General features: G+C 42.1%; 2 protein-coding genes across 2 annotated transcripts in view; one reads left to right on the plus strand and one right to left on the minus strand.

Annotated features, from left to right (window-relative positions):
* Window positions 1-9,145: 9,145 nt before the first annotated feature.
* On the minus strand, window positions 9,146-16,662 carry THOC7 (THO complex 7). Its single transcript, XM_015640628.2, has 8 exons — window positions 16,568-16,662; window positions 16,133-16,250; window positions 15,406-15,533; window positions 14,952-15,038; window positions 13,896-13,953; window positions 10,860-10,926; window positions 10,686-10,755; window positions 9,146-9,523 (listed from the first exon to the last, which is right to left on the minus strand). The coding sequence occupies exons 1-8, from the start codon at window positions 16,584-16,586 to the stop codon at window positions 9,456-9,458; spliced, it is 615 nt and encodes a 204-aa protein (XP_015496114.1). The 5' UTR covers window positions 16,587-16,662; the 3' UTR covers window positions 9,146-9,455.
* Window positions 16,663-16,724: 62 nt separating this feature from the next.
* The window catches only part of ATXN7 (ataxin 7), an 87,115-nt gene continuing 79,017 nt past the window's right edge, over window positions 16,725-24,822 (plus strand). Inside the window, exon 1 of the mRNA XM_015640624.2 lies at window positions 16,725-16,799. The gene's annotated coding sequence lies outside the window, so the exon portion shown is untranslated. The remainder of the gene's footprint in view (window positions 16,800-24,822) is intronic.

The raw sequence follows: 24,822 nt of genomic DNA on the forward strand, positions 1-24,822 counted from the left end.
CACCCAATATTGTGACAGAGGAATCATTGAAAGTGAAAGCTCACTACTCATTCACATAAGGACTTTACTGAAATTTCCCCAAAGCCTTTAACAAGCAAGAAACACATCTTAATAAGCAAGAAGTACAGAAAACCTCCTAAAACTTTAATTGCTGGTCTGTAACTCTGGAACTGGCAATCTCACTTTTATCGGGTCTGCTGAACAGCTGGATTGTCAGCCACTGAAGATATTAGTTTATAATTAAAATGCTGGCAGTTCCTTAATTACAGGCATTGCTACAATATCATTCACCACTCTAATTTTTTGCCATTCTGATGGGGAGCATGAGTAATTATTTTTTTTCAAGATTTTCAAATAAAACATTATTGGAAAGGACACATTCATGTTGTCACTCTGCTAGTGGGAGGAGAGTGCTTTTCTGGAGCAATGCACAGTGTGAGGGTTCAGCAGGTGACTCTGAAGGCAAAACTGCTTCCAGAAAGGAAAGCATAGGGGTGAGGTTTTCAGCCATCAAGTCTGATGGGAGAGCAGAATCCAACATGATAAATCCTGTAACTAGTCTCTCCCCTTGGCTCCTGAAAAGCTGGGGTGGCTGCACTCTTGGTAGGGAGATAATAACACTGCCTGAGAGCTCCGTTTGTGTCTTATGTGCAGCTCTAACCCTTCATCTCCTGTTTTGTCATGAGGAAAACCAGAGCACAATCAATAGAGGAGCTTTTTCAACCTCTTCAATTCTTTGTCTAAATGAGCAGTAGTAGACTTTAACTTAGGGGCCAAAAAACTTCCCAAGAGTCAAATATTGGGACCCATAGAGGCAGTGGCACCTTCATCCCTGGGGACACTCAAACACCCAAATTCAGGCTTAGAGCAACCTCACCTAAATATGAAGCTGGCTGTACTCTGAGCAGGAGGTGGGACTAGAGACCTCCAGGAAGTCTTTTCAGCTGAAATAATTGAATGATCCTACATGGCCAGTTTAGGTACCTTTTACATGTGAGCTAAGAGAAGACAAGGAGGAGCAGGTGCAGGAGGGGATGGGGGGACGTGCAGCATCCACACAGCGAGTGTGGGACCAGGGGAACACACCTGGAGCTGCTGTGGAGCCCCAGGAGCAGAAAGCTCAATGTGACCCAGTGTATTTCTGGCTGGAGCACTCCATCCACGGAGCTTTACAGCCTTTTAGCAAACAAACACAACTTGCTGCCATTTCACGCCCTGGGAATGGCTGCTGAAATTAATGAACAGGAGAAGGACGGGTGCTGAACCCAGCCTGCTGAGTCTGACGTGGTTAATCACAGGCACAGAGACTGGCAGGGAGCAATTTGGAAATAACTCAGCTGGGAATGTTTCTTGTCTCATTTGCGCTGATGCATCCATGCAATCAGTACATTTTGGTCAGCTGCTATTATTTCTCAGTGAAATTGCAGCTCTCTGCTCCATGTGCCCAGTCTCCTTCCCGCTGTTCCCCCAAGGGATGAGCAATGGCAAAGCAAAGAGGAGGAGGAAGTTTGACAATGGGTGGTGACAGGGCAATGTGAAATAGCAAGGTAGCTGAACTTTCCAGTGCTTCCCCAAGTGTCAAGACAAATAATGCCAAGTATTTACTCCTCCACAGTGGCTCAGTGTTTCTATTGTTGGTGGGAGCGTGGGAGTGGAGGCAGCGCAGGAGCCTCTGGGCCATGGTAGTGATGGGTGTGAGGCTGTGAGCTACAGTCAGAGAAAATGGGAGTCACTGAGATGTGTGTTGATTTAATCAATTTAAGCTTTCAGATGTGCTTTGTGCAGTGTACCCAGCAATCTGCAAGGTTTCCAGTGGCAGGGGGTGTGTGTGTCTGCAAATGTACACATATACCTGCATACATGCACATAGAGAGGCTATAGGTCTGGCCCTATAACAGGAATGAGGAATGGACAATCAGCTCACAGCTAACTGGCTTTGCTTTTTCCTTTCTTTTTGCTTCCTTTCTGCTCTTCCAAGATGATGAGCCCGCTGGCTCACATCCCTTCTGTGGTCACTCCCTGCCTGCAGTGGTTTGATGCTGCAGCCTCTTGGAGCATTCTGCCCTGAGCTTTTTCTGTGTGCTAGCTGTTTGTCCCTGTGGCACTCTGTCCCGTGGTTCCTGCTTGCCCCCAGCCAGGCTTGGTCTGCAGCTGACTGCATGCAGGTTACAAGGGTTTCTAAATCCTCTGCTTGCTATTTGCATGTGCAGGAGAAAGTAAATATTCCTCAGGCGCTGTTAGTGGCATAAACCATCTATCTGTTGGCAGCAGGCTACAGCAGCGACTGGCACACTTGAAAAGCCCGTGACATCGGATTCCAAAGGATCCACAGGCCAAGAAAACACTGGCAAGGCCTGGGGCTGTGGGAGCAGGGAGCAGGCAGAGCCTGCAGCCCCGGGCTGTGTCACCAAGGCTGGGCTTGCACAGCCTTGCTGCTTCTCCTGCAGCCCAAACTGCAGGGAAATGCTGTGCTGCCAAACAACCCTCCTGCTTCCCTTGGGATTTTGGTCTCTAACCATGCTGTGATGTATTTGTTCTTTCTTACTTTATTTGTTAGTTTATCTGAATAGTTTTGCAACCTCCCCGCACCATTTCCTACACAGCCCCTTACCCAGATTGCAGGAGCTGTGTGATTTCTTTCCTAAAACTCACTTGTTGGATGCTAACTGCATACCTAGTAAATTAGCACCATGTGAGAGGCCTGAAATAGAGCTGACCAGGTTTTTTTCATTGATTTGGTGTAGGATGGCACAGTGTTAGCTGATGTTCTTGTAGGATTGGGGTTTGGGTTTAGTCCTATCAAGCTTAGGGAGTATCTTGACCTGCATCTTGAGAGACGATGCAGTGGAGCACAAATTCCCTTTTTACTTCTCTACATTCAGTAAATATACTGGCTATTTCTGTATTGGAATAAGATTGCACAGGGGTTTTTCCCCATGTGCCTTGAGATTCTTTGCCATGGCTTGGTGTGCTCAGCGCAGCAGCTCTCAGGTTTGGTGGGTTAGGCAGTAAAGAAGAAAAAGGGAGAGAAACCACCACAAAATAAATACAAATATAAACTGTCTATTCAAAGAGGGATTTGCTGACTCTTATGCCAACCTCCTGAATGAGTAGTACTGGCAAGTCCCAAAAAAGTCCCAAATATGCCTCTCTGCTCCCCCAGCTCTTCAGCACTGCTTTTCTGCCCAGGCAGGTTGTGCAGAGCAGTGCCCATGTGGCCAGCGCAGTTCCTGTCCCCCCTCACTGCCACCCCGTGCCCCATGTACACAACCAAAGGCACCCTCAGGCAGTGCCAGAGCCCACACAGGGGAGAAAGCTTTCCTTCACTTTGCTGAGTGTTGTGGGCTGGGAAAGGTTCATTGAGGTGCTGGGAAGAACCTGCTTTTCTATATAAGAAATTGAACAGATATGTGCCCTGACAAGCCGAGTCCCAAGATGCACAAGTTCTCTCATTCCTTCAGCAAATCCTGCTGCTGTTACCTACCAGCAAATAGTTCTGCTGCTCACATTTTATTTGACTGAGGCACAGGTATCCCAGGGAAGGTTTCTGTCATCAAAACCACCAGTTTGCCTTCAATCACTCCTCAAGTCACCTGAATAACATGACATACCGGTATGTCAGAAGGGCAGAAATCTCACACAGATATGCAAGCTTTGAAAAATAACCAGCATGTGTCAGCCAGGGAGGGAAAAGCTCCAACATAACCAATCTCCTGACACCAGGGCATTTGTGGGTGTGTGGGCTGGATGCTCCCATGGCAGGAGATGTCCCCACTGCAGTTTTGCACCTTGCTGGGCACAGGGGACACTAATAACATGGTGTGGTGGCCCCAGTGTGCCATGACCCTTCCCATCTCTTGCAGCCACAACAACAGAGCAACAGAGAATTGATCTGAAAGCTCTCTGTGAATTCATGCAGAGTGAGTCAGATACTGACATTAATAGCCACTAAGAAAAAAAACAATACTTTTGTTCCCTATGTTTTCTCTTGTAAGTTAAAACATCTTCACCTCTGAATTTCCACTAGGTTGTAAAAGTTTCCTTAATGTAAGTGGGAGAAGCTGCACTGGACAGCTTCCATGGTGGTTGTTTCCATGTGTTGTGTCTAAATTTGTGTCTTATGCTTGGTAATCTACCAGAGGCTTCTGTTTTCAGCTTTGAAGATTAGTGTTGTTTGGGAGATTTTAGCAACAATATGGCACTTTTGGGAAGATACATAGTTTGAAATAGGAGCTCACACATGGGATTTTGGTGCAGCAAATGTAAATGTGAATTTCATTTAGGCTCATATAAGATTTAAGTGTAGTAGTATTTTATGTAAGTCTTTGGGAAGGTGTCTGCAGTCAGCCCTGCCAGATCATAAATTATATATTTTGTTTTTATTCCAAATGTGGTCCTATTGGGCCCTATTTGTTACATGCAGCACACACTGTTATATCCAGCATACACTTCTGATGAAACTCTTGTTTTGAGAAGAGAAAAATCCTTTCCTCCTTGGAGATAAACCATCATTTTAAATTCTCTTGATGGTGACTTTTCATTGTGAGCAAACTGGCAAAACATAAAAAAAGGTTGTTTAGGTAGTTTGTTTTTTATTTTCCCTTTATTGTGAAAGCAATTCAAAAACACATGTCTTTTCTGTTAAATATTATAGCGACTTTCATGCACTATAACACTTTTAGCAAACTTTTGCAAAGTTTCTCACTGTGATAATGCAAATTCAGAACAATCCAGTAGGTAATGATCCTGAAACAATGGATCCAATCTAGTGTGTAATGATCCTGAAACAACTCTTGCCCTGTTTTCAGGATGATGGGGCTGGATGTGTTGGAGGCAGCAGAATCTTGCATGCATACGGATGCAGGGATCCTGGGAGAGGGTTGGTGGGATGCAGAGATCCCAGGAACAGGCAGGTGGGATGCAGGGATCCCGGGAGAGGGTCGGTGGGATGCAGGGGATGAATGCAGGGGATGGATGGATGTAGGGGATGGATGCAGGGATGGATGGATGGATGGATGCAGGGGATGGAGGCAGGGATGGATGGATGGATGGACGAATTAATGGATGCAGGGGTGGAGGCAGGGATGGATGGATGGATGGATGGATGGACGGACGAATGGATGGATACAGGGGTGGAGGCAGGGATGGATGGACGGATGGATGCAGGGGTGGAGGCAGGGATGGATGGATGGATGGACGGACGAATGGATGGAGGCAGGGATGGATGGATGCAGGAGATGGAGGCAGGGATGGATGGATGGACGGATGGATGGATGCACGGATCCCGGGAAGCGCCGCGCCCGCCCGGCCCGGCCTCTGCTGCCCTCTGGCGGCCCCGCCGGGAGCGGCCCCGCTCGGTCCCGGGCACCGCGGGCAGCGCCTCCCTCGAGCCGCCGTGCTTCGCTTCCTCCGAACGTGCGGCCTCTCACAAAAGCTACACAGACATAAATGTCACAAGTGTGGTAAAACGAGTCTGTTCCCAAGTTTCTTCCTGGTGCGTTCCTCGATGAAGGCCGGCTCCTGCCACTCAAGCCAGGAACGGCTGTCCAACACAGGCGGTGCTGCCCCCGGCCAGGACAGATACAGAGGTGCTCTTTCCATGAAACGAGCCCTGCATCGTTTCACCGGGCACAGAGGTGTAAGGCCCCTCATCCTTGCCTTCAGGACTCTGCTAGCCCGGGAAAATTTCACATCATACTGCATTCCTGACTTTAGGATGACTCTTGAGTACCTGGGAAGCTCTGTAGTACAAGGATGCTGAGTTTCCTTTGTTGGAATGTCCTGGTGTCCTGTTTCTCGAGTGCCTTTGGCACATCACTGAACAGCCTCACACTGAACAGCCGTGCTCCTGCTGGATGCTTTCCTGCTGCCAGCAGGCAGGTGAATCACACCAGGCCAGAGTGGACACAAGCCAAAGCCAAACCTGGCTTTGCCTCCAGGCTGCTGTGGCACTGCCCAGCACACAGAGCAGCCTTTCTATTCTACCTTTGCACCGTGTAGCCCTGGGCTATGAGTGGAGGGAATTCTGCAACAGTGCTAACAACCTTCATTAAAACAGACTTGGGAAATGAAGGCTGAGGTAACCCAAGAACACCTCTGACAGCTGGGGTGAAGTACAAAAGGTGGAGCACTTCTCTGTGGCTAGCTTACTTTACCCAGGGTCTGTTTCATTTGGATCTATAAAGTGGTTTATACACTGGATGTGTCTCTAATGCAGCTAGTCTAGAAAGAAAAAAACACACAGGTTCCCAGAGCAAAACTAACAGTACTTGCCTGCATTGCTGATTTTTTTTCTTCATTTTATTAAACTCATATGAAAAGGAAACCCAGCTGAGCCTTGAGTAAAGGAGGGTAGGCATGGTACAAGCCAGCTCTGACATCTGAAAAACTTACAAGTATCTGAGTATCTCAAATAACTCATAGTTTCTAGCTCATAAATCTTTGGAGTTTTGTTTGGTTTTTTTTTTTTCAGTTTTCTTTGCTGGCAGCAGCTTTCTTCAAATTAACATGGTTTCAGAGATATCCCATCATTTGACAGTGTGTCACGGTGACATTCTTTCTCCTCCTTCTTCCATCCCTTCATGAAGCCTGCTAAATCTGTCTTACCAAATCCTGTCCAAGTTACCAATTCTGTCCAATGTTCCACTCTCCCTCTGCTGCTCTCATTTGGACAGGACAGAAAAACAAGTTCTGGTGTTGAAAATGTCAGTTTATCACTTCAGCAACTCCCTGCTTGTATTTTTGCATCCATATGACGAGGGCACTGAGATAGACCATTTAGGCATATAATAATCTTTCAGTTTAGATAGGGTCAAGGCAAATCATAAATCCAGGAATCAGCTTTTTAAAATATTATGGCTGTTGAGATTCTGAATTTATGTACCTGGGTTTTTATACATGTACATTTAGAGTCAATGCAAGTAAGCAGCATGACAGAACTTTCTAGGCAGGGATGTAACAGTGACCATCATGTGTGCCCTGCAAACGTGACACACAGAAAACTTCTGGAACAGAAGCTTAAAGGACATGCAGATACACATTTCCAGCATATGCAGGGCAGATTCAAAGTTGAAACCTGAGTCTTGATAACAAAGCAGGTTAAATACTGGCTGGTATATGAATTCCATTTGGTTTTGCTTCTTTTTTGGCACAGATCTAATGTTCAAAAGGTTAGAGGTATAAATACTGAAAAAATAGGAGCAAATATTTTGGGTGTTCCACTGAGGCTGTGCTTGCAATGAATTGATGTTACCTTTTTCTTTGATTGGCTTGGTGACATCACCTTCTTGCTGCCACATTGCACTAGGGCAACTTGATTTTCTAGTGCAACAATTTCTTCTCAAGACTGCATCACTGTGATTTGAACTAGAATATATTCCTGTGCCATACATTTGTATTGCTTCTCTTGTGTACAACTCTTACTTCTCTGTAAATATTCCTTACTAGAGGGACAGACTTAGGTGTTGGCATGTTTCTGGTCAGGTTAGAACTCGCACAGCTCTGTAGCTGAGATAAGATACTTGACTGATCCAAGTAATTTCCAAAGAATTGTGTAAAAAAATGAATGGAAAAATTTGAGATTTTCACTGTTACAGAGACTGTTTTTACCTGGTCAATATCATCCTCCTCTGCACCAGAATATAGTCCAGATAGCTCATGGGGGCCATTTCTACCACAGAAAAACTTTAATATGCTTTAAAATTGTCCTTGAGTCCTTGTGACTTATGATCTTCATAATTTATACATTCATGCCAATGACTCCTCCCTGATTTGGCAATAATTTAGTGTTGCTGCTTTACAAAATATTTTGCTATTCCCTGCTTTTAGGAGGGGAAAAACCCTGTAAACAATACTTTTTGATGGTGTACCTCTCCTATTAAATACCTGTTGTCTGCTTTGCCACCCCTCAACCTGCCAAATTTGTAGTGCTTGAGAAACATTGCATGTCTGTACAGGCTCCATCAGGCAAACCTGAGTTTGTGTTCTGAGCTGACCAGCTGTGAACTAGAAGACTTCTGACAGCTTATTAGTTCAAGGCTGCACTGTGCTACTGAAGTTGTGTGACTTCTTATTCAGCTGCCTTGCCTCTAGAAAACTTGGAATGTGAGCAAAACAAGCTCAGATATGTCTGTTCAGCCCAATCCACACAGATCCACAGCCACTGAGAGTGGGAATTATGTAGCATCGAGGTTATAAATGCCTGAAGTCTCAATTGTGGAAATCCCCCTCAGCTGTCAGCTAGTGAGACAGCAGCTCTATTCTGTGTAACATTATTACTGCACTTGAACCATATAAGCTTATGGCAGTCTGAGTGACATCCAAGATGTTTTTCTTTACCCAAACCACTGGAAGACTCCATTTAGTGTTTTAGAACATGACCTATTACTGACCCTTTTCCTTCCTCTCTGCCTTACAAAAGCATAAGAACACATTCCATTCTCTTCTCTTTTGGGGAACATTGAAACTTTTCCCATTCCCAAACAATTGCTCAGACATTAGGATGATCCAGGTGGATGGATAGATTCCACTTTACCTTTTAATAACTAAAGTATCTCTGATTCTTTAACATCATGATTATTGCGCTACTACTTCCATTTTTCATCATGAGTAAAGAGGGGTTTCCACATCTGTTTCAGAAATTATGATGTATTTTGGTAATAGTCAATTGACAGATAAAATCCAGAAGAAAATTATAAAGGGTATCAGGATTAGATTCCTGGTTCTTCAAGAACAAAGCTTTTAAATTGACATTTTAAACATGCCATTTCAAAATGTGACTATTGATGTGGTACAACAAACATAGCAGAGCAAGGCTTGGATCACTGCAGTTCTTTGCCTCACTTTGAGGAAAAAATTAAACCCAGTGCAGTATCATTTCTGGTTTTTTATGACCTTTAGTAAAGTATTATTTCTATAGAAGTAATTTATTTTATGTGAAACTATGAAATTCTACTCTAGTCACAGTAAGTTGTAAAATGGCAGCTACTTTGGAAAACTAAGAGCCTACTTAGTTCAGATTTAGGTCCCATCTAGAACAGGGTATGGAAGCTGGGACTCATGAAAAATGCACTGCCCTCAGTCTGATGTCATGTAAGAAAATAAACCCTTATTATAAGGCTCAATCCCGACTAAAAATAGGAAAATCTGTGAAAACACCTTTTATTGGCAAAGTTTTGCAAACACTTTAGTTCACAAGTATGGTGTAAAAGCTTCATCCTTTGTGAAACAAAGTATATTTATCACAAATTACAAAGTTTGTGGATTAACACTGAGTGCCTGTCTGCAAACATCTGCAACTGTTTTCCCCTGAAGCATATGCAAAACACATATTTTTATACAAAAATTCACAGGAGCAGTAGGAAACTATTTCCAGCTCCATCTCTTTCTGTTGATTTCAACAAAAAGTGAAGATACTTGGACTTTCTTGTGTTGTATTGTCAGTCTTCATATGACATCTACTGCTTGGCCTCTGCTTCTATCTGAGTTTCTTGGGATTCCTCAGCTTCTGAAAGTTTTTCATCATCTAAAATTCAATATTACTGTTAGTCAAACATGCTTGTTCATATATACAGACTATATTGCAGAACTTTGTCCCACTTAAATATTTTATTTTGATTGCCTTAAATGTGTAGTTGAGTACCTCATTCTATAAAATGCTATGTTCAAACAAAGAAAAAAATGCTTCAAAGTTTTTAAGGATGTTATCTCTAACAGCTATTACTGGAAATATGGGTTGCATTCTATAGTATCAATTGAAACAAATGGTACCATATTGATTCCAACCCCTTCATCTCTTTGCCTACTAATGGTTTATTTTATACTGAAGTCTTTGCACTAAACTGCTACTTTCTTCACAAAATCCTGAAAGGTGATCTGTACATTCACATGAATTTTCATTTTCAAGACTAATACTTAAGCAAGTGCTAGTAACACATAATAACAATGACCTTCTGCTAAAGTGCACCTAGGATTAACAGTTCATTCTGCTTAAGAAGATCTTAGAGAATGAAAGTCTGCTCTTATAGTCCTCTCTGAATTTAATCGGGTCATGCTCAGAGGCTGCACCAATTGTTCTGTCTTTGAAAGACATGGCAAATATACAGCAAATAATAATTAAAACAATATTGCCTGTATTAGAGTATGAAAAGTTAGTGCTGATTTGAAAATATTAAGTATTTGTATGACAAAAGATGAGTATGACCAATTCCTGAATTTAGCTCTTGTGTCTGAGTTTTAGTCCCCACTCTATCACAGATTCACAGTCTGAGTCTTCTTTGTATTTCAATTTCTTTTTAGTAAAGCCTCAAATGATACCATGATAGTAGTGACATGTGCAAAACTACTGATATAGGAATTATAAAATTAAATTTGGAAATATGCACAAGAATAATTTTCTGTAAGAAATACTTTCTATTAAAAAAAACAAACCTCAAATTGCTATTCTCCATCCTCACATTTTAAAGAATTCTGCTGCCTACAAATTAATCTGAAGCTAGTCAGGAAATAGCACAGTGGGTAGCTTGCAGAAGAAAAAAACCAAAACTGAGCAGTCTCAGGCTCTGGATTACTACTGGGGAAAAAAATCTGCCAATGCAAGAGGTCACCAGCCTCAATTGCACAGAGCTATCCCCCTGCTGGAAGTTGTGATTCCTTTTGATCTGCTGAAACCAAAGAACAGCACTTACTCTCCAGGGTTTGCTGAAGTTCATGGATGGTGCTCAGGAGAACATGGAACTGCTTCCTTCTCAGCTCCAACTGGAATGGTAAAATACATGTTGTAGGAGCAGAGAGCACATACAGCCAAACAACTCATAACAGACTCTACATTTATTCCTAATAAATTATTATGAAAAACTTACCTTATCTTCAACGTTTTCTTTAATGTGAGAAAGATTTTGCAGTTCTTTTCCCAAAGCTTCTAGCTGCCTGAAAAGATTGTCAGAGTATTCTTTAAAAATTCTGTAAAATTCTTGCAAAACAGATTTGCTCTAAGTAGAGGAGAGAGAACTATAAAATAAACTGTTTACATAAAACAAGTGAAATTATTTAGAGGAAAGGTCACTTCATTAACTATTAAACTGTTATGTCCTAGACGTGTAATTTCAGGACTTTTACAAAAAATTAGGCCTCCAAACTGGAATACAGCTATACCCTAGGCATTTTTAACAATCCAGTCCTGACACAACATTTTATTTACTTGATCCTACAATATAAGTTAAAGAAGGAGATTCATAGAGTCTTAGAATATCCTGAGCCAGAATGGACCCACAAGGAACATCAACTCCAATTCCTGGCCCTGCACAGGATACCCCAAGAGTCATGCCCTGTGCTGAGAGCACTGTCCAAATGCTCTTTGAACTCTGTCAGGATTGGTGCTGTGACCACTTCCTTGGGGAGTCTGTTCAGTGCCTGACCACCCTCTGAGGGAAGAACCTTCTGTTCTCACTTGAGCTCACCCTGGACCACCACAATCCTTTCTGAGGCAAATAGCAGGTACCATAATATACCTCTCAAATGAAGATGGAGCACCAACTCTTACAGCCAAACCTCCAGTTTGGTCCTTCTGCTTCCAATGCCTATCATAGTTTATGCACCATGCAATGAGAGCAAACTGCTCCTTTAAAGGTGGACTGAAGCTGATCATCCCTGATTCATCAGCAAGCAGAGTCATAGAAGGGTCAGCAAGGAAATCAACATTTTTTCCTGAAGCCATTGACAGCTGCTGCAACTAGTCTGGGTAAGCAACCACAAAAAGTCCTCCAATCCTAAGTACCTCACTGTGGATGGGAAAAGGTCTATTTTAGTGCTGCCTGAGGGTGCTCTCTTTTTCTGAGCCCATGGACCTCAATGGGAATACCTGAGAGAGCTGTGTGTGGCATTACTCCTTTCTTTGATGGGCTTATGAGCTTATGGGCTCATACACTGATTTTGGAAGCATTTGGTTTCTAGTTTCTGAAAAACTTCCACTTAGCCAAATCTTGCTGTTTACACTGTATTGTCAGGTGTAAGTAGACTGAGAAGGGACAGACTTTTTTTCTAGTAACATTCAAGCTCCTTACCCACTTTACATTCCAGAAAATCTTTGTTTAGCATTACTTTCATATCTCCTTTTTTTAAGACTCAGTGTCATTTCTTGGTCCTCTGAACAGCTCTTCTGATACTGCATCTAATGACACTGTGGGCACTGCTGTTCAGTACTTCAGCTCCTATCACTTCCTGAATTGGCTCCTGTGCACTACTTGTGACTAAGCTGTTAACAGCTTCTTTTGTGCTGTATGACTTGTTCCAAGAAACAGACACTTAAAAGCATAAAGAAAGTGGTTTTCTAAACTTTGTCCTATTATGCCACATAACCTGCAAAAGCTATAAATGTAGCTGTTGCAATAAACCCTTCTGTTTCTTCTCACAAGATTTCTCAAGTGTTCTTAGTGATTAAGAGCTCTATGAAAAGTGTGACATTGTTAGTGAGGCTTCCTCTATCCTGAATTTAGGGTGGGCTTTGGTTCATTGTGTCATTTTCTGTATACCTTCCTATAGACTGCATTCTTACCTGCTGTAACTTACCACTCCTTCTAGCTTTGCTTAAGAAACTTATGCTTGCATGTGTTAAGCAAAATTATAATAATCCCTCCAAACCTAAACAACTCAGCATCCTCTAAAATAAAAAAGTATAATTCATCACAGAATTATAGAATAGTTTGAGTTGGAAGAGACCATAAACCAACCCCCTGCCTTGGGGAGGGACACCTTTCACTAGAACAGATTGCTCAAAGCCCCATCCAAACTGGCCTTGAACATTTCCAGGGATGGGGCAGTCACAACTTCTCTCATTTAGTTGTTTCTATTTTTAATTGACTTGTATGAAAAGCTGCATTTTTGGTACTTCTTTATTAAAGTCTCACTTGATAAATATCACATGTTGACTAATGAGGAAAGAAGTAGTCAAGCCTCATGAGAATTGCCTGCAATAATCAAAGTTGGGGTAATGAAATCAAGGCACAGAAGAACAACATACAAGAAAGAAATGTGTGATATATTATCAGTGGCTTAGAGCTATAAAAATGCTATTATTAGGGTAATAGCATAACCAAAACACTTCAATTTGCTATGAAAGGCTATGGAATATGCAAAGACAGCCTCCCTGGGCAATTCCACTGAAAGTGGGAGCAGGGTAAGTGCACAGCTGCACTTAAATGGGAACAGTAATCCCACACTGTATCTTTAATCAGTTTAAGAACAACAAACTCATAGATGCAATAAGTCCTGGAATATTTCTATGGCTCAGTAAAGTTAATCTCCCTACAACTGCCCCAAAAGCACAGACAGTGATGCAAACCCAGAATGTGACAAGCAGCACTGTGAGTTACATGCAAGACGAGTTGGACAACAGGTAGGTCTGACCTGCATGCCAGGGCAGGTTCTGTGTGGTGCACAACACAGCCTTTTATAACCAGGCATGCAGGAACAGCGACCAGAAGGAAAACATTAAAAAGAACCCTAGGAGCTTTCTCCTGATTTCTCTCATTCCTTACTTGCTTGTGTGTTACGCATTTCAAGTGACTACTGAATCTGGCTGGTGCAAGTTAAAGGACATCCCACCATTAGTCTTTTCTAGGACTCATAGGTAAATTGACATCAGATGTGCATTTACATCTCAGTCCACTTATTCACCTTAACAGTGGAAAAATTTAAACTACAAAACAATTAGCAATGCTTCTGACCCATACAGATGGGAGACTAAGGAAAGCTCCTAAGGGCAGAGAAACACAAGTTTTTATTGTGTCAAAGAAACTGTATAAATGTGAGGAAAAGTCAAACTGAAATCAAGGAAATATCATGTCTGGTGACTTTGAGTTTACTGCTGTTATTATAGTTTAATGTAGTTTTATACTTACTTTAGTGTTTCATGTCTGTCTGGGTGATGCTGTATGACTTTGGCCAATGCATCATATTCTGAAAGACATTGAAATAGTTAATCTAAATACTTCTGAAATGATGGATTGAAGGACCCAAACTCATGAACCACAGAATGGCAGGTTCTTTCTCCTTGAAAAACTGTTTTAATGTTTTCCAAAACCCCTTAAAATAGCTCTGCATTACTGCACACTTAGTCTTTTGTGTCTGATTCATAAACATTGGCTTTAGATACAATCAAATGTACATGTACAGAAAATGGTGCTGATGTTACACATGAACATCAAAGATTTTTAGAAAAAAGTACAAAATGATGCATGGATTATTATTTTTTTTTAATTTTTAGGATTTTTTAAAAACTATAACACATTAAGAACAATATTATAATTACATAATACATTAGGCAACTAACACAGCCATTTCCTGATAGTAAGACCATATATATGGCAACTACTTAATTCACCTGGAAAAATTTGTGCTGCAGACTGGACTGAATATATCAAAAAGCAAACACTTCAGATCTGTTTGTGAAGATGTAAGAACTCCACATTCCTACTGGGTAAGGTTATTTTAATTCCACTTGAGTTCAAGAGTATCCACAGCATTGATTAAACACTTGTATTTAAAACTTTTCATGTTATATTTCTAAAATTTCTTTTTAGCATTTCATTGGCATATCATGAAAAAGCAAATTTTTGCTTCTTCTCAACTGCTCATCCTTAAGAGTGTTTTTGGTTTCAATGAATGATGAGTATGTAATTTTAAATGTGGAGAAAAAATACACCTCTTAAAACAGGTGTTCAGAAAGGACACTATTTTAGGTTTTCCTGATGCTGCATGTCATTGAGAGCTGGTTCAATCCTACCTGTATCACCCACCCAAAACTTTCAGTAGTGAGTGGAACCCACCAGGCTGACTATAGCAACCATGATGCCTTGCACTTCCAAACATTTAGAATCTATTTTCCAATACAATGTATTCTAAAATATAAGAAAACAATGAAGCCCACCACTGCACATACAGACATGGTGCCTTACCCTGACGATTTTTTCGAATCCTTTTTGCTTGAAGGATTTGTTTTTTGCATTCAGATATCTTCTCATGAGCTGCAGCTATACTATTTTCTAAAAAAAAAAAAAAAAAAAAAAGAAGAAAAAGATAGAGTTATGTTGAACTCAAACAATAAAAGTAAATAAGGTAATCTGCTAAACTAAAAAAGAGCTGTTTGTGACATGGTGGCTTGCTAGCTCCATCAGCTTAAAAAATATATACACTTCAACAGGTTAAAAAAGCCTCTTGTTTGTATGTATTTTACATAATTCCAAGTTGCTTATAGCACATATATGAGATTTATCTAGTAGGGAAAAAACAAATCCCAAAAAATCTCCAAACCACTCATCAGATGTCCATATTATGCTCACCAGAACTGGCTTGAGCTTGCTAACAAGAGAAACTGTCAAACAGAAACCAGCAACATTTTCTCATGTTTACCTATATCCTTATAGATTTTTTCATAATTTTCCATCTCTCTTAGGTTCATGTCATACACCAGCAGAGTTTTTCCCATTGAAAATTCACACTGTGATAAAGTACTCAGCATTCGTTGGTACTGGCTGTATCTGAAAACAGACAAAACATTTACTCCCGAGCAGCATTAAAACAGTTCCTAACTTTACAGAGCAAGAAAACAAAACTTCATGTTGCATAAGGGACTGATAAATATTAATTATTTAATAAAGACAACACTTCAAAGATTCAGTGTATAATTTTTTTGGAAGTTCAGTTAGAAGAGTTACCTAATTTAGGCGTAAAAAAAAAAAAAAAAAGAGAACGACAGCAGCAGAAATACCAGCAGTATTTCCCTTCTCTAAGAGAACAAACGCAGAACTGCCAACTAAAATATCCGAGTCATGATCCCGTTATAAGAGCGGGACTCCCGGCTGGATCACGCAGCAGGCACAGCAATCCTGAGGGCATTCGAGCGGTGCTGGCAGATTTCAGATACAACCCGCAGCCTTCAGTGATTTCTGACCCGTCTGTAGCCCTCCTCTCCCAGCACAGCCCTCGGCGTTTGTCCTGCAAACACCACAGAGCCAAAGAAAAGCAGCTGTGCACGTTTTAACACGGATCTCTTCCAAATGGATCGAGCCCTGCTTTCCACTGAAACGCAAGCTAAGCAGTTCCAAGACTTAAAAACACAAAGCAAAACAACAGATACCCTTCCTCCTGAGATCCGGAATTACACCACTTAATGAAACTCTTCACCAACAAATTGATCCGCCTGTCGTCACCAGCTCCATCGCCATCGATCAGCAGCCGCTTGCGGATAACTTCATCTGAGGAAAAACTCCTGTTAAACCCTCACGCCATGGCAGCCGCCTCCCGGCTCTCTCCCGGCCCTCCAGGGAGCGGCTCCCGGAGCCCGAGCGGGCGGATCTGCTGAGCCGCGGGGCCGGGGCGCACGGAGGGCCGGGGCCGCCATGGAGGCCCGCCTGTGGGGTGAGCGGCCCCGGGGCGGGCGCGGGGTGTGTATAAGAGAGCGCCCCGGAGGGCGGGCGGGGGGCGCGGCGCTGCGGGGAGCCCCGGCGGGGGTCGCGGCGCGGGGCGGGAGGAAGGAGGGGAGGATGGCGAGAGGGAGGGAGGGAGGTCTCACCGTCGGTCACGGCCCCCATGGCGGCGAGTGCCGGAGCCGGCGGGGCGGCGGCAGCAGCGAGTGAGGTCAGCTTCCCACAATGCAGCCGGCGAGAGCGGCGGCCATGGAGGGGGAGGCGGCGGCTGCTGGGGCCTGAGCCGGCGGGCGGCGGACGCGCGGCCCGGGGAGGGCGGGCGGGCGAGCCCCGAGCCCCGCGTGGAACCGGCCCCCTGGCGAGGGGCGGCCCCGCCAGGTGAGCGCCCGACGGGGGAGGGAAGCGGCGGTCCCGCAGCCAGGCTCCACCTCCCCGCCCCCGCCACCCGCACCGGCCCCGCCGCCCCCCGCCCGGCCGCCCCGCCATGCCCCCGGCACATGGTCCCGCGCCATCGAGGCCGCCGGGAGCGGGGGCGCCTCCGCTGCCCTCCCGCCACGGCCCTGGCTCGGGGTGTCCTCTCCGGGGTGTCCTCCCCGGGGTGCCGTCACCATCGCCCTCGCTGCTCCCGACCTCCCCGCACAGGGCTCCGCGGTGTCGTCCCACCTGCAGTGATGGTGGTGATGGCGCAAGGAAGCAGGCGGACATCGCCGTGGTGGCGATGACCCAGCGAGCAGGTGGATGGTCCCGTCACGGTGCCCGGTGTCATGGACATGGCGCTGTTAGGGTGGTGGGATCCCCTGTGGTGGCTGGAAGGAGCGGGAGCGCTGGCTCCTCGGTGCCTTTTCCCTGGTGAGGATGTGGAGGACGTGCCCGTGGCGCGGGTGCCGGGGAGCTGGGCTGGCCTCCCCGGCCGCCCTCGGGCTCATCCCCACTCGCTGCTGGGAGGACGAGCAGCAGGGCCTGGGGCGTGCAAAAACTCATTTTTCTGGTGTTTCCTGGCGAGTTTGGCTACGATCAGCAGATAGGAACAATAGTTGTTCCTTCCTGTCCGGGCAAACTTAAGATGGTGCTGGAAAAAGTGGCTAGAGGTGACTGAAGACATACTAAGGTGGTACCATGTGGTGAATTTTAGGCTTTTGGTCCATAGGCTTGGATGCTTGGACAGTGCTGGTGATGTTACTGTAGTGTATATCACAGTACCGGAGGCGTTGCCACAGCCTGACACCTTTCTATTCCCTCTTCATTTTGGTTTGGACAGCTAAGTGGCTTTTGGTCTTGTTCTACTTAGCACTATTCATTGACAGTTTTGGGGTGGTGGGGAAAAATCAGGGTGGGAAAAGAACGAAGTTAATATGCGCTGTAATCTGTTCCTGGTTTTAGAGCTGTGAGTGATTAAGAGGCGCTTTTTTGTTCTGGATAGAGGCATTTAACAGCTCTTTACGGATTTGTAGGTTGTTTCAAGTCAGTACGATGTCTTCAATAGGCAGCTGATCAGGAGGTCCTTTGGAAGGTGCTACTAGGGAAGCATTACTGGGAGTTGTCATTAAAACTCCGACAGAACTTTTAGGAATAAAGTTTTTCCAACTTTAAGAAATAATAAGAAGAAGTAACATGGATAAGTGGCTTCTGTTCTTGAACTTTTTATGTACACTTATGTGATTGGTGAGTGATATAATTTTATATGAAAACCTACCAATCTATCCATTTACCCAGGTTTGGGCCAAACAATGGGCCATGCATTTGTGAACTATATAAGTGCTGCTGAAAGTACTCACTTTTATGAACTCTGATTATGTTGCCATTTAATTTGTTTGACTGAAAACTGTTTTTCTTAAGGCTTTGGTTACTATGGTACAGCCTAGTATTTTGCCAAAGGGTGAGAAGACCTAGCTGAACTTCTCTATGCAAATTTTGTACAGTTACTGTCTTTCTTTATCCACTTAATTCCTTTTGGAAGTCTTAAGCATTTTGAAACATTCAGTTTAATCAAGACTTAATATTTTTCTTACACCTCTTAGCTCTTTCCATTTTCTGAGGCCTTTTGGTTTTTATCACAGAGAGAAGTTTATCAGAACTGAAGACTATTGTAGGTGAAAATCCTCAATTATTTATTTCATCATCTCAGAACTTCTGTGTGATTTTCTGTAATTTAATCCAATACAATCTCCTCTCACTTTTTGTTCATCATTCCACTCTTGGTCAGATAGTCTTATTAGCTCTCCTCAATGACAAATAGATAGTCCTTGAGTAATTAATTTAGAATACAGTACATATGACTACTTAATAATATTTAATGACTTTCGTACCATTCTTCATATGTGTTACTAATTACGAGTTTCTATGAATTTTTTTATTCTGGGTCTTAGGCTCATAAGAACAATTTTGAGAACAAAGACATTATTTTTCTTTTTAAGAGAGGGCTTTCAGGCATCATCGATGTTCATTAACTTTTCTCCTTTAGGATGGAAATAGAATTTAGTAAATACATCATCAAGAATCTCACCAAGGCTGGGTATTGATGCAGCAGCCTGTTCTCTCTCCTGCTCTATTTTGACATATTAAATATCCATGACATGTTTTTGGTTGGGAAGCCAGTTCCACCTTGCTCTGTTTCTATACACTTTTGAGAATTCACTCTGTCTTAGGAGGTTTTGTTTTGTTTTGCTCCATTTACAAATAGAATTCCTCATTTTGTAAGTGTGAGACAAGCCTTGTTTCTCCTGTGTGGACGGTGTTGCACTGGGCTGAATACATCCATGTCTTTCCCATTAATTCAGTGTGATGTATGATGTAGATCTCTGGAACAGGATTGACTTACTTTTATTTATTTGTCCTTCACCACTTTCTATCAGCTTCAGTCTTTTATATAATCCTTCAACTGACCAGCTGAATCACTGAGTAGCACTGGACCTTCTCTAAAGCATCAGTAGTGGAGATTCACGCAGTAGGGAAAAATGTCTTGCACAGGGGATAGCACCTGACTCTGTGCCAGCTCTTTTAGAATAAGTACCTGTGTGTGCTTTCAACCAAGCTAAAATATCCTGCAGTTTTCCCTCTTTCCTTGAATTCTTTTATGTGTGCCATATGGTAAGATCCTGGAGCAGCTTATACATAATAATTTGTTGCGCATCTGTCCTTGTCAAAAGTGTTAAATAATCCTTTGTAATGTTTCCAGGTGACTCTGGATGCAAGAAGTATAACTTAGGTAAGTTTAGTACTGCAAGATGTTACACGTGTGTGGAACTGGCTTTGATTTTTCTTCAGTATACTTTTTTTTTTTTTTTTTTTTCTTGAAATTTTGGTTTTTAGTTGCCTTGTTTTTTTTTTTTTTATTGAGGAAATCTGTTAATGCTGAAGTTTTCTTTCCTGAAAAACAATCTATGAGAGTAAAAGTTTAAAGTGACTATATACCTCCTCCCTTTAACTGTGTGTATATATGATTTTTTTCCCCAACTGCACAAAAAGTTAAAGGGGAAGAAGCTTTTTATAGTATTTCAGACTATAATGAGCTATGATTTTTAAGAGCTAAGAAAACAGCTTTAACTATTGACAGTGTGGATGTAAAATATTTTTCTTTAGCCTCCCTAATAATTCATGAGGTGGTTTTAGATTCCAGGTTTTCTTTGTGTTGACTAATTCTAAATCAGACTTCTGTGTAGAACTAAATCTTACCGAGATCTAAGTATAGTAGGTCAGAAACTGTGGGTATTTTTATCCAGTCCAACCTATATTCTTGTCAGAAAGCCATACCAAATTTATTTAGCGAGACCTATTTTCTGTAAGCCTATGTTTAGCATTACTTTTTACCACCATCCTTTATTTTTGTTGTTGATTATATACCAGGATTTTGTGCAAGGCTGATACCAAGCTAACCTATCAGGCTGTTTTTCTCATTTTAAATTATTATAGTGTTTTATTTTCTTTCCAGTCTTCTGTAGCCTCAGCATTTACTGAAAATCAGAATCAATGTTCCAAGAGCTTGTCATCTTGTTCTGTGAAAATTCTAAGACACTGGCTGTCTAATTCTGCAGATATTAAAATAGTCACTCTTGGCAGATAAACCTGAATTTTTTCAATCCAGTGACTGAGGTATAAAAAGTAGTGAGTGGTTCTTAGCCTTGTAAAAAGCTTTCCTGACATGGACCCTTGTGTTTCTGCAGAGCCAGCCCATTTTCATAGAATTACAGCAGAATGACAGAAGGGAGGGTGAAAATACTTGTAGTGACTGTAGTGACAATACCAATAATTTTAAAATGCAACATTTTATTATCTGAACAATAATCAATTTTAATTAATAATAATAATAAACAATTGTCTACTGTCTGTGTTACCAAGATTGATTAAATGTATTGTTAATCCCATACTTTAAAAACCAAGCTCCTGTCAAATAATAGTGAAACTACAAGTTGTGGTCTACAGTATTGGTTTTATTTGTTATTTTTATTTTGTAACTGAAAGAAACCTATAAAATTCCAGAAGTTTTGACAGAAGCACTTTGCAAAATATTAGCCCTGGAACTATTTTGTTCATTAGAAAAACATTTTATCACTACTACTTCTCTCCTGAAGGGAGAAAAGCTTATTTTAGTCACAAAAAAAAATAGTGCTGCACAGTCCTTTGAAATATTTTTTTTCTAAGTAAGGGCTCTGTGTCTTAGTTAATCTCAATTACACAGGTGGCATTCTGGTATTGTCCTCTTTCAGCTATCTTCACAGGAATTATGTAACAGCTTTCCAAATTTCATATCCGGATCCTACTGAATATTTATGAAGCTCAAGGATCAATTTTTGTACATTTTAGGATGATCTGTGACTAATTTATTAAAGCTTGTCAAACTCAGCTTGAAATTTTATGATACTGGAAGTGTGGGTATTGAGTGTAGAAGCCAGAGCTTTCAGGTGCAGGGATGCAAATGAAATTGTGCATTGCGTGTGTGCCAAAAGGGGCTCTGTTTGAGGAGTGGAATTAGCAGGAGTGGCACCATGGGTCATGATACTTATTCCCAGGGACTTGGTAGATTCCTATTGAGCAAGAAACTCAAGGTGTTGTAACAGGTGTCCTGAGAAACTTTGTGTCATGAAGCTACTGTGAGATAGATTAGCTGGTTGGAATTTTCTTTTAATCTAAAAATCATTAACACTGTAAACTTCAGCTGCTTCTGCAGTGGCTCAGAGATGCCACATGATGTCTGCATTTTGTGATTTAAAGTGACTTAGGTAATTTTAGGGTGGCATTTCATGCTGTTCTGTGATTCTGTTTCATGTGTTTTATAAGAAAGCAGACATTTATTATTTTGGTGGTTTTTTTGACAGGATGTCTTGGTTTGAAAAGACAGGTATCTGCTAAGGAAGGCAGGAACCTTCCTTGAAATGGAAAAATGTTAACCCACCCCCACCTGAATTATTATAATCTTGGAATCAAGGGGCTTTCAGGCAAAGATATGGGAATAGGAATAACAGTTCTTTACTAGGAAAATTAAAAAAAAAAAACACAATAGTACAAAAAACCCACAGACAGAGTCAGAATACAACCTGACACCCTGTTGGTCAGGGTGTTGGTAGCAGTCTGATTAAGTGGTGGCTGCAGTCCTCCTGGAGTGACAGATGTGGCTCTGTTAAAGCAATGATCCTGTAGAAGGGTGTAGTTTTCCTCTGAAGGTCTAGTGGTGTAGATGGGTCCTGTCTTCCTCTGGGAATCCATTGGAGAAAGGCTGCCTGTGGTGTTCCCAGTCTCAGGCTATATCCAGGTGGGAATGCTTGGCTCCTCCCCTGGGTGGAGCATCTCACAATGGGATGATGTGATTTTAGCAGTCCTGCAGTGAGACTCAATGGCCCATAACAGAAGATATCCCCCCTGAGAGATGGACCATGGCAGAGATAAAGAACACTGCCACACCTGGTCTTAACAGATGGATAGATAGATACATACTTTTGATTACATTTTGCATTACAACCCAAGACACAGGAATAGGCAGTTATTTAGCATTCTCTTAATTTGTAGGCAGGATGGTTTCAGGGTGACTATTTTATTTTACTAATGAAAAGGAGCATATTTTTGTTTTTTCCTTCCTCAGTCCTTCAGTTCATGGCTGTGGTAGTGGTCTGTGTTGTGCCAGGGTTTTCAGAGGAAGAGGTAGATATTTAATGAGGTTTTACCACTGATTTAGAAGAGTTTGTCTTTGCTGGCATTGGGCCAAATGGTAAATGTTTTCATTTAACTGTGGTTTGAAACATTGGATGAACAATAAGAGGGCTGTGAATATCATATTGACTTGTATCAAGTTTAAATAAATAACTGTTAGTGCTACTGAGGAAATTTTGCGCAATGATTACAAGGGAAAACAGGCATTTCCTCCTTTGGAAAGCTGCTCTTGCCCGACTTCAGAGCGGTGTGTTCTGAGTCACGTGGCCAGATGCTTTGGCTCAGCTAAGAAAGCTGAATCAGAGCTATTGCGCAGCTTCTTAGTCAGCTTTTTGAAGTTTAAAAAAATTGGTTGGTTAAATTTATTTTCTTTTTTTTAAAAAAAACAGTCCCAAATTGTAAAAGAAGACAGAATTTTTGCAAGGCTTTGAGCTTGGCCACACCATGGAGAGATGTTGAAAGAAAGGTTTCTTTCTCAGGAGGTGGAGAAAAAGTATCAGGTCTATTGATAAACATCTGTTTGTTTTAAATTCGGTTTATATTTTGCTTCGGATTATTTTATGGTTTATTTTCTTGTAATAGAGGAACTCTGCCAGTTGGGGAATGTTCAAGCACAACTACAGTTTACAGTTCCCATTAAACATGATACACTCACACACGTTCTCACCCCTGATTTCTGAGGTACAAGCCTGAGCAGAGAAATAGAAATAATTGGAGGTATGATTACATGCCTGGGTGATGCCTGCTCGGGTTTTAATTTGTAAAATGCTGAATGAAATATGGGTGGCTCTGGTTGGGCACTGGAACAGGCTCCCCAGGGAATGGTCACAGCCCCAAACTTGCCAGAGCTCAAGGAGTGTTTGGACAACACTGTCTGGCACAGGAGGGATTGTTGGGGTGTCCTGGACAGGACCAGGAGTTGGGGATCAATGTTCCTTGTGGGTTTCTTCCAGCTCATAATATTCTGTGGTTTTATGATTCCATGATCCTGTGAAAACACTGAACTCTGTTTCTGACCACTGTTAGTCTACTAGTAAGGACTGGAAACAGTGTAAAACCCCACAGTGAAGTTGTGGCATTAGGAAGATGGCATATTCTCTTCTTTCTTTTTCTGGTGTGCCAAATGTAGCTTCTAAACTATTGCTTCAGTTGCTATCTAAACAGATGGTTTAAACAAATACTTCAAGAAAAATGTGATGAGAGAATAACTGGGCATTTCCAGCAGAGACTGTCAGATCCAGAATGGGCAGATCCAGGCTGTGGCTCAAGCTGCTTGTACCAAAAGGGAAGGCTGGTCTGGCTGAGGCCTGTTGGGTCATGTTTCTATGAAGGTGGGGAAGCCAAATTCTTTTATTTGTTGGTGTTTTTGTTAAAATTATACCAGCCAGAAAGGCTTGAAGGAGATGATGAATCTGCACATTTTCTACGCAGTAGCAGAAGGAGGAATGTGCTTAAATCCTTCCTCTTTCCAGGGCTAAGCACCTTTCTCCAGGGAGCATTTTGGATTCACGCTCTCTTGAAATTAGGATCATAAGCCTTTTCTTTCAAAAAGGGAGCAAAGGTCAATCTTTGCTTTCAAAACCCAGGAGGAGGTGGTGGTTCTGGTTCCCTTTTCATCATTAGCAGAGCTGTTATCTGCTGGACTGCTCACCACATGTGTGGGAGACTTCAACCCAGCTACCCTCCTTCCTGAGGGGATTAATGCCCATAATTCTTTCCATCAGAGTGAATTTTGTAATCACCAGACTGTTGACTAGTACGAGGTGGTGTTGCTGTCAGAATGATAGACTGAACACAGCAGTGAAACCCAACACAAAAGATATTCAGCGACTGAGGACTAAGGTGTTTAAGGGAGTAATTCATAGAAGAAAACCAGTAATTTCAGAAGTGCAAGAAGAGAACAATCAAGATAATTTTTGCATTGCAGGTCAGATTCTGTTCAAAGACATACAAGTGCCTCCCTGGTGATTTCTGTGCTTTATTTTCAAGCAGGGATAGAATTTGAGCTTGAAAAGTATGAGCAACAGGAAAAAAAAAAAACTCAACAAATTGTGGAATAAAATAATTCATAGAATGTTTTGGTGAGTTACAAAAGGTAAATAGACAAGCTAATGTCAAACATTGGGAAAAAGATGAATTGGACACGAAATACATTAACTATAAAGTATCTCTGTATCCATGTGTATGTATACATACACATACATTTTCAGTTGAGATATGGAAGGGCTATATGTGTGCCCAAAACATTAAACCCAAAGTG

The sequence above is a fragment of the Parus major genome, chromosome 12 (assembly GCF_001522545.3).
Source record: "Parus major isolate Abel chromosome 12, Parus_major1.1, whole genome shotgun sequence".
NCBI classification, from domain to species: Eukaryota; Metazoa; Chordata; class Aves; order Passeriformes; family Paridae; genus Parus; species Parus major.

Bases quoted from the DNA above. Each gene is read 5' to 3' on its own strand.
- THOC7 (XM_015640628.2), bottom strand. The intron at 13,954-14,951 runs GTAAGGCACCAT...AATGTCTTTCAG, and splicing joins GATTCGAAAAAATCGTCAGG to AATATGATGCATTGGCCAAA. The intron at 9,524-10,685 runs GTAAGTGCTGTT...ATTGAATTTTAG, and splicing joins ACTTCAGCAAACCCTGGAGA to ATGATGAAAAACTTTCAGAA.